Source organism: Haliotis rubra, unplaced genomic scaffold (genome assembly GCF_003918875.1).
Source record: "Haliotis rubra isolate DU_JTF1 unplaced genomic scaffold, ASM391887v1 Scf463, whole genome shotgun sequence".
Lineage (NCBI taxonomy): Eukaryota > Metazoa > Mollusca > Gastropoda > Lepetellida > Haliotidae > Haliotis > Haliotis rubra.
This window is the reverse complement of record NW_025767150.1, coordinates 484,978-495,037: the sequence shown is the minus strand read 5'-3', so window position 1 is coordinate 495,037 and position 10,060 is coordinate 484,978. Positions and strand designations below refer to the sequence as shown.

The 10,060-nt window shown below is 38.9% G+C and overlaps 1 protein-coding gene across 1 annotated transcript; it reads left to right on the top strand.

Annotated features, from left to right (window-relative positions):
* The first annotated feature begins 374 nt into the window (after positions 1-374).
* LOC124290375 (kelch-like protein 24) lies at positions 375-9,773 on the top strand. Its single transcript, XM_046727082.1, has 2 exons — positions 375-705; positions 1,856-9,773. Exon 2 carries the CDS (start codon positions 1,885-1,887, stop codon positions 3,628-3,630), a length of 1,746 nt encoding a protein of 581 aa, XP_046583038.1. The 5' UTR covers positions 375-705; positions 1,856-1,884; the 3' UTR covers positions 3,631-9,773.
* The last annotated feature ends 287 nt before the right edge of the window (positions 9,774-10,060 follow it).

Here is a 10,060-nt window from a genome sequence, read left to right as displayed (position 1 = left end):
TTGCTGACCCCCATTTTGAATGTCTTGTGGTATCCAGAGGTGTTCCTTTTATAAAGCGAATTGATGTGTTGCACAGATGTCTGAATTTATGCAATTGTTACCTGATAAAACTTAATTATATCATACACCGCAGAATCTACAGTGTCAGAACAGAACTTTATTTGATATTTGTTTCAGGCCTAAATACTCAGTGCGTGACAGATACAAAGGTTTACACGGGGATTAAACACATCATGATAATATTACAGAATGTTTGCTTAGTTGTTTTTCGAGTGAATCTGAGCTCTCAATCACGTGACGTCCACTCTACACATTTTAATACTGTAGGTTGCTGTAAGTAATGTAGTCTTAGCGAAGGGAGGCAACTGCAGACATTTATGCCTGTAAACTTCCGCTTTTGGTACATTGAGCGAAAAACACGTCATATTCAGCACATTTTCCCAGGAATTACCTCCAAATACCAGCCTATTTTGTGTTAAAAATGACATCTTACCAGACTGTGGACTATCTGATGTACATCATGACAAAATTGAAAAGACTTCATTCGTACCTTTGAGAGGCAAATGTGACACTAATTTTTTTCACTGAGAATTTCACCTAACGTTTCAAAATGAACTGACCATCGATCTGAGCGTATGCACACTTCAGTGTTGAGAAGTTGCGTATGTGTATACAAAGAAGATAGACATCTTTTCAAATGAACAGGTAGGAGTGCATTTGTCAGCATCTCATCTGTTTAGTAGTGTTTACTGTAATTTCGTTCCAGGAGTGGGACTGTGTAGCAAGGTGACAAATCTCTTACATGTGACAGTAATGATATCAATGTGAACTAGTCACCCACAAACCACGACACAGCATGAATTAAGCAGAGGATGACATACTGTCAATCTGAGTGGTTACAGAGTAGGGTCAACATATTGAATAGGTTTTGATTTCCCACCTGGCCACACAGTTACAAGTGGACCATGTTGGTGCCTGTTGTATAATGCTGTGCATGCTTGTCTTCCATCATTAGATACACTCTTCCTACATTCTACGATGGCATGACACCACTGTCTGTTGTGGAGTGTAAACATTGAGTTAAAATTTGTTTCTTCTGTGAAATTTGCCATATCCATATGTTTTTATGCATTAGCTATAAAATTCTCATGATGGGATTCGAGCCATGAACCTTCTGATTCGAAGGTGTATGTCTTGTCCAAAGATGTTACCCATGTTAAGCTTGTTGGAAAGCAATGATTGTTTCATAAAATTTAGCTGCCCGAATTATAATGCATGATAAGAGTCACTTCTGTTTCATCTAAGCTTCATTGTTGCAAAATAATGGGAACATCATTTCATGAACACGTGTTAACAATGTATATTGGCTTTTTCAATATACACCTAAATTTGTAGGATTAAAGTCAGTATTTGGAGCGTTAATGATGGTCACCCATATTCTGTGCATCGAAGGTGGTTGATGAAGGCCATGAAGATGTTGACCAATGTTGTTAGAAAAGTTGCACTAGCTGACTCAGTTCCACTGCAGTTGTCAGTCTAGGTGTGCATATTGATTTGTACAAGGAATGTTCACAACCACTCAAGACTTTTGTGAAATTGGATTTACAGCCTCAAACGAAACAAATAAACCTAATATGATCTTATATGTTATAGGTTTATTAACGTGGCAGCTAGATAAATATATCAAGATGTGAAATCAAGACAGTCTAGGGCAGATTAGATTCCCAATATAATATATGTTCATCCATTTTTTGTCAGTTTTTTTTTTCTTGATATGTTTTGTGTTAAAATGTATGAATACAACCAAATGCCAGTGTTAATTATTGCTGGTCTAACAAACTCTTTCTTGTTGCAGTGGTACAGAGGTTTCCTGAAGCCAGGACAATGACTTGTAACTGGAGAAGCTGTATTGCCATCTCGGTCTTGGAAGGATTCAAACGGAAATATGACGCTGGTTCCTTCACCGACACAGAGATCGACATCCAGGGAACAATCTTCCGTTGTCATAAGGTGTTCCTGTCGGCCATATCCGACTACTTCCATGCCATGTTTTCCTCAGGCATGCGAGAAAGTCTGGATGGAAAAGTCACTCTTGAGGGCATCACTATTGAAACATTCCGAGATATACTAGATTTCTATTATGATGGTCAGGGAAACATTGTTTGCATTGATAATGTGGAGGAAATCCTTCGAGCAGCAACACTTTTACAAATGGGGTGCCTGCAAGCAAGATGTGAGGAATTTTATGTGGATCAGTTGTCTGTGGAAAATGCAATTGGAATATGGCAGCTAGCTAAATGTCTCAACTGTGAGTCCTTGAAGAAAAAGGCAATGGATTTTGTCCTGGAATATTTTGTGGAAGTCGGGAACCAAGAAGAGATCATAGGCTTGGAGTGCCCTGACCTCCAAGAGGTGCTCTCCAATGATGACCTCAAGGTTCCAAGTGAGGACATGGTTTGTGATATTGCCCTGCGTTGGGTTCAGCATGACTGGAAGAGAAGGAAAGGTTTCCTCAGAGACATCTGTAAAACTGTGCGGACGTCCCTTTTATCAGATGTCTGTTTACATAAACTTCTTACCCTAGCTGATCGCGTTGACGGAAGTGCCGATGGTGAAAACAATCTAACCATTGTTGATGAAGATATTTGCAACAAAGAAATGCATACATATGTCGATCTCAAGCAGTCCCAGAAGCCACGGAACTATGAAGAAGTGTTAGTAACAATTGGTGTGCGAGTGTCTGCAGGACTGTTGCCTTCTGTCAATGCTTACAGCTTCCTGGAGGGCAAGTGGTTTGCCCTTGAGCAACTCCCTCTGGATCCCGGGGCTGGTTTTGCAGTCTGTGCTTACAACAATCATATCTACATATCAGGACGGTATGGACGCAAGACTTACCTCCTAGACTACGATAGCAGCGTCGACCAGTGGCTTCACTGTCCCGAGATGCCAGACAATCGCTGCTACCATGAAATGGTTGCATCTAATGACTCTCTCTATGTTGTCGGAGGTTGCAACAAGCGAGAGGGAGCACTTGCCAGTGTGTATGTGTACAACATCTTGGAGAGGAAGTGGCATCAATTTAGTCACCTTCGGTTTGGTGTATATTCTACATCTTGTGCAGTCATCGGTAACAGTCTGTTTGTTTTTGGTGGACGTGGAATGGGTTCCAGACGCACACAGGAAGTTCAAGCTATGAATCTGACAAATGGAACAGCAACGATAGTTCATCTGTTCCCAACACCCATCACCGAAAGCCGAGCATTAAGGGATGGGGATGAAGCCTTTGTATGCACAACAAATGGAAGTGTCATGAAAATCTTTGAAGATGGTGCTGTGTTTAATGTTGCAAAAATGCCCAATTTTGACCGCTACAATTTTGGTGTTTTTCTGCACAGGGGATTGCTTGTTGTCACTGGAGGTGACACTCGCTACCCATCAGGCCTTGGTGCTTTCGATGACATGATCCAAGTGATAATTGATGATAAGGAGAAACTGTCAAAGGAAACCGTTGTCATGAGAGACAAACTGTACCCATTCGCAAGTGCTTTTGGCTGTCAGAAAATCATTCTCCACCGATCCTTTTTACGCCGCCCAGCCCTGTCAGATCCCCAGGGTGATGACACTGGCTAAGGGGACAAGTGCAGACAGTGACCGGAGTAGAGGGGGCTGCAAAGATTACACAGGGAATAGTAATCAAATGTAAATGTTGGAGTGGAAATCTATACACATCAGCAAGAAGATGAGTAATGACACAAATCATTGCAGAACTTGGTAAACAGCACAAAATCAGAGAGGTATGAATCAAAGGCCTAGGTCATTAAGGATCTGCCAGCAACATCGACCATTGGAAGATCAGTCAACAGTAAGGATCATTGAGGGATCAGACTATGTTACAAGTCATTTAGGGATCAGACTATGTTACAAGTCATTGAGGAATCAGTAAATATTACAGAGGATTAACTGATCTATCAAATAAATATATATTTGAGAAACCAGATGGAGAACATAGATGCATCCATCAAAGATACAGCCCACTGATGGTTTGGTCATAGTTACAGGTCATAGTGGAAGTGAGCTACAGAGAGCTGACTGTTGAAGGATCAGACCTGGCTGCAGACTAGGTGTCACATGAGACCACATCCATTTGCTTGTGAAGCTTTTTGATCACGATTCAATGAGTCTTTAGTTGATCCAAGTCAATGCTTAATTCAAAGACACCAATGAGAATATCTTTAATTGTTCCCTATCCCTGCATAGATACTCAGTTCTTGAGCACAGTCCCTGTATGATCCAGTATCCCCTGTTATATCACACCATCTAATGCTCACTTAGCTTCCTGTACAGTTTGCTTTCGAACACCACGCACACATCACCATAAGTTGTTAAAGTTTGTTACTATCACCATGCTTGACAGAAGTATGCTATGATGTCCAATCACTGTCATTCATGTGGTTGTTATGGTTACTAGTTTGCCTTGAACAAAGTGACTACTTGTCTTGAGTTCCAGATGAATATGTTGCAGTGGGTCAGTGGGTATTTCATATTGTGGACTTCAAGACTCCCGCTGGCATCATTTATTATGTTGATAGACACCATCTGTGCTCAGTCCGGTCAATGGAAGAATGGATTTTAATTTGGTGATGTTGAGGTCTTCAGATTGACATATGTTTTTGTGTGTATGAATGATGCATTGAATCAGCAAAGAGTGTTTTACACTCAGGTGGAATCACTCTGGCAGTGATTTTCAATCATTGCTCACATCCTTCTACCAGTGTTCATTGTGTGAAGATTCGTCTTGATGCATCTTGATATGATAAAGTGGTGTTGAGTGATGAAGTGCCGGTATATCATTCACACTTGTGTATGGTCATGTTATTTACTCAGTGAAGAGCAGTTCATTAAAATTAATAAAAATATATCAAAGTAACATTCACCCACTATTAATCCAAATGTCCACCATTTATTATTTATTCACCTTGACACATTCATGTTTTGATGTTTCAGTATTTAGCGAATATATTCAACACTTTCAATGCATATAAATGTTTCACACTTAAATATATATACATGTATTAGCCTGTTTTGAATTTATACTTTCTGCCAGTTCAGCATTGACATATATATTCATAATGGATGCAGGAAGGTATGGCACTGGCAACAAGTTTAACTAGCCTAGCTTCACATAATCTCATAGTTTTAAGTCGTCCATGATACACATTGAGGATGTCTTGTTATTGTACAAAGGGACCATTCATAATTTATGGCTAGGGGGGTGATGGTGATTTTTGTGGAGAAACATGTTCGATGTGAATGGACACCCCCCCCCCCCAAATTTATGTACAAAGTAAGTGACCCCCCTGCATGTCGTACAAAATCAATGACACCCACCCTTCCCATAATTTGTAAGCATAATTTTTTAATATTTTGATGTACATATTTGATGACCACCCCACTTCCCTAGATCACAATGACCCCCCTTAAATTCATCATCACCCTTCATGTCCTAAATTCAGCATGTTGCTGATACCAAGAACTGCAGCTAACTTTCTGACAGTTGCCAAATGTGCAGTGTTGACAAGTTCAGTGATTTAGATGGAAACTTGTCATGTTATCAGGACACCGTTCATCTGAGATGCTGCATATCTGCTATGCAGAGTTCTGGCCCTTAGTAGCACCTGGATCAGCTGGCTATGATTTTTGGTTTAGAACACCATATAACAATGGTAAACAAAGGTCTCTTTAAGCTTCCCTAAAACATCACTATGACATGTGGATATACATATATGAAATACTTTTCAATAAGTCTTTAGTCTGTCTTGAGTAGGTGTTCTAGTCTTCTTGGATCCTGTTCTTATTGACACTTGCATATGTTCATGATATAACTTTCAGTATTCTCCTTGTCCCATATCCACACTATGACATGCTGGTATTGAAATGTTAGTGAATACAAATGCTAGGTTTGCTTTCCTATCACGATCCAGAGGTCCTTAGTTCAAATAGTCAGCAACATCAGCTGATCATCAGCCGCAACTCATGGATAGGGTGGTCAGTCTGAATGGTTTTTAGTGTGAGAATTTATGGCTTTGAAGTAACAGAGGTAGTATTCTTTGAAATACTTGCAAGGATAATTGGTGTTTGATATTTGTACATGCTGTAGCTAACAATTCCTCTTCTAGTTCTTGGTCTTTCAACTCCAGATCCTCTTCACTTGGAAGTGGTAAATGTCTTAAAGGTACTTCAGCCCTTCAGCTCATTGTTAGTGTTCTCTGATATTCTAACTGAAATACTTTGATATATATATTTATTTTACCGGCTAATGATGATGATGTTTCTCTGTCAGCCACATGTATAGCAACGAAGTAAGATTCAGTTCAGATTCAAGTTTTAGTTTTGCCACATTTCATACAGTTAGGTATTATTCTAATGTTGCTAGAAATCCTTTCATAGAAACTGTTTGTATAAGGGTGCGAAAATGTCATCTTTTCAGAAACAAACATTGAAGGGTAAATTTATCAAGATAATTAATGAATGTTCACAGTGCTATGACTAAAGTCTCAACACTTCTAAAGACAGTTTACCCTTGAGATATTAACTTTATGAATGTAAAACGTTACTGAAATTTAGGTACAGTGAAATCCTGTAAGTTTGGACAAATCACTTCCCAGCAAAACCATTCACATTTCTGCATTAAGAAATGGGTACAAAGTACTATCCTTGATTTTAAATACAGACAATAACTCTCTGGCCTCAGGGTTTCAACAGAGTTAAACAAGCCTTCACTGTTAGTGTCGAACACTTGGTCAAACATAGTTGGGATTTTTTTTAAATTCCTTGTTCTGGTCAGTTTCAGCATTAATGATGTACTTAATCCATACACTGGTATCAAAATCAAAAGTCCAAGTTAAAAAGGTTTGGGATATTCTGTTATTTTTTATACCAAACCAAATGTCTGTTTTTGTGAATTTGTCGTGTTGATTTCATCATTATTACATGACCTTGCAGGAGGTAATGACTTTGTATTACATATTACACATGTTACATAGTTGCACTGTCATGATATATTAGCACTGGCTGCTACTGTATATATGGACTGTATGTTATAACCTGTATGTTATAACCTGTATATCGCCACCTTGTCTACAGGGTAGTACAGATTCCTGTCTGAGGGTACATTTCTGAAAGGTAGATGATTTAGATGGTAACGACTTCTGTATCTACCAGTTCATCATCTTCACGGACCACATTTTTTCAGATAATGTTTTGTGGAGTGTTCAGTAACACCGTGTTTATGTCATAACTATGTAATCATGATTATGTTTTTTATCAAAACGTGCAGGTGTACAAACTGCAGAAGTAGAAAAAACAAAACACTATGCTTTTAACACGTATGTGTTCTTTGGAAAATGGACTTTTTCTGTGAATGTGTCTACCTTACGCTTTGTTTGTTTGACGTTTTATTTTATTTTTCTGTCTTTTGATATGAAGATAAGAATCTTGGTTGGTTGAGCCAATGAAAATCATGAAGAACTCATTTCCTTATTCTGTAGCTCACAGTCACTGATTTCAATTTGCAAAAATACATGTTGTATCTCCAGCTGGCCTGGCAACAGTGTTGAACAAAATCTGAAAATACTTCACTTGCACTTCTCTAGATTTCTTCCCTGTTCCCCTCAATGTTCTGCTTCCCTCCTTCTCTCAGCAGATATGGTCATAGTGTAATAATCAGTTGTTAGTCTGGTCTGGTGTTACATGGAAAAATATAACAATCTGTAAATCTAAAGCTTTCAGCTTTTTTTATGATAGTGGATTTCTTGTGACATTTTGTAATGTTTGCACAGCATAATGTTTTTCTGATGCCTTTAATGCATTGTGATGAGGTAATTCTGCATACAGTCACATGAATACATCATCCAAATAGTGTATGTATATTTCATATGCACGATGTAAAACATTTTCTGTCCGCATAGAATAACTTCAGGTGACTTTAAAGCATATGTACTTTGAAGATCGACCTCAGTTCCTAGGCTTATCAGTTCCTGTGCTTGTCATCGGTTCCTCTGTGCTTGTCATCAGTGCATGGCTTGCTGCAGTGGACGACCAAGTCACAGTGGTCACCCCTATTATCTTTGTGTAACATATCTTTGAATATTTGTTTTTCTCTATGACAAATTTGTATTGGTTCATATCTACTTCATTCCTATAATGAACATGTCTTGATATGTTTAAGACGTTTCAAAATGTACTACTCAAAGGACGTTAAAGACGACCTGCTTCCTTCATGTTAGTATAGTTGATCAGTCATTACATGTGGTCTTTTTTCATATCACTGTAGTTAATTTGTCATACCTGTAATGCCATGGCAGATAAACTACAGAAATATGAAAGAATTATATTGGTCCTTAAGTTCTTTTGAGGAGTATTCATATTAGCCAAAATGTGGGCATGACACTGTATTGCCATGGTTATCTCCCTTTGTATTACTGATATTGATTGTTATATGACTAGTCCTACAAGAGGTTACATTTTCCCTTGATAATAATGTGATATGTATATTATCTGTTGATATTGTGTGAGATGTGTGTGTGGTTCCTGATGTGTTACTGTGTGTGAGATGTAGAGGACTGTATTCTCTAGGGTGATGTGCGACGTGGGAAACCAGTGCTATAGTTGTGCATACCAGGAGACTTCCTCTGTGGCAGGCACCACAAAGTTGATTTGAATCATGCAAATTTGATAGGCCAAAGTGAGCCTTATTGTTTTGTGGACAAAAACCTATTTTCTGTACAAGTCACTGACAGTTCAAACAAACTGACCTGCTAAGCGAGATTTGTGAAGAAGGAACACCTTGTAGGGGAGCCCTTCTCTATGAGTGGTTAGGGAGCAAGTACGGTTCTACAAACTGCAAAGTGCAGTGGATTGGTGGAAGACGATTTTTTAGGAGCGGAAGTGAATCTCAGCAAAGACTATTTCTATCAACAGAAGAAATCTGTTTCAGGCACCCCATGACTCTATTGATCTACTGTTACATCTTCCATTATCCAGTGTATCATGTCTCCATCATATTGTGACCAACACCATTAATCCATTCAACATTAACACGATCTCTCCTGCAACACAGGGCAGAGTTTTCTCTCTCGTGCAAGTTATCGGATTGGATGTCTGTTCTTAGTTTATTGCCATTAGGCCACTACCCTGTTCAACAATATAACTTTAGTCCTACTACTGTCATATGTCTTTGTTGAAGTCAGGGAGCTGTAATTACTTTAGCAGTATGATCACTGCATGGGTCAGGGCCCAGGCTAACAATGTGGCTATGGTAGCGAAAGGGTACAGGGTAGCTTCATTCTAATACCAAGGAGATGTTATACACTAGATGAAATAGAGAATGACTAGTCCCCTACAGAATGAGACAAAGCAGTGGGAGCTCCAACTGATGTCTACATCATGGAAGTTTAGATGTTCCTTTTGATGATCAATGATGTTCCTGTTGTGTGGAATGAAATAGAAATATATCCAGTAACTGATTTCAGACATCTTCCTCAGTTAACCTCCTTCCCAACAAAATATTGATATCTTAGTTGTAGATTTTTCCAAGGTACAGCTTTCTTAGCTTTGGTCACAATAACAGTGCATATACATTTTGCTGAAGTAAATGTCAGGATTCTACATATAGTCCAGCTTCAAATCTTAACCCTTCAGATCCGGGTTAGAATCTTCAGTAACCCATGCTTGTCGTTAGAGGTGACTAACGGGATCAGGTGGTCAGGCTTGCTGACTTGGTCAACACATGTCATCGTATCCTAATGCATAGATCGATGCTCATGCAGTTTATCGCTGGATTGTCTGGTCTATACTCGATTATTTATAGACCACTGCCATATAGCTCGAATGTTGCTGAGTGCTGTGTAAAACAAATCTCACTCACTTAACCCTTCAAAAAACATTCCGCCATCTTTGCACTGGGTCACTCATTTATGAAACTAGTTGTATTTAATCCCATGATTGTATTATTGTGTTAAAATGCCTGTGAAGACTTTCAGCAGATTAGCATTAAGTAATC

Coding starts and splice junctions, on each gene's coding strand:
- LOC124290375 (XM_046727082.1), top strand. CDS start 1,885: ATGACTTGTAACTGGAGAAGCTGTATTGCCATCTCGGTCTTGGAAGGA.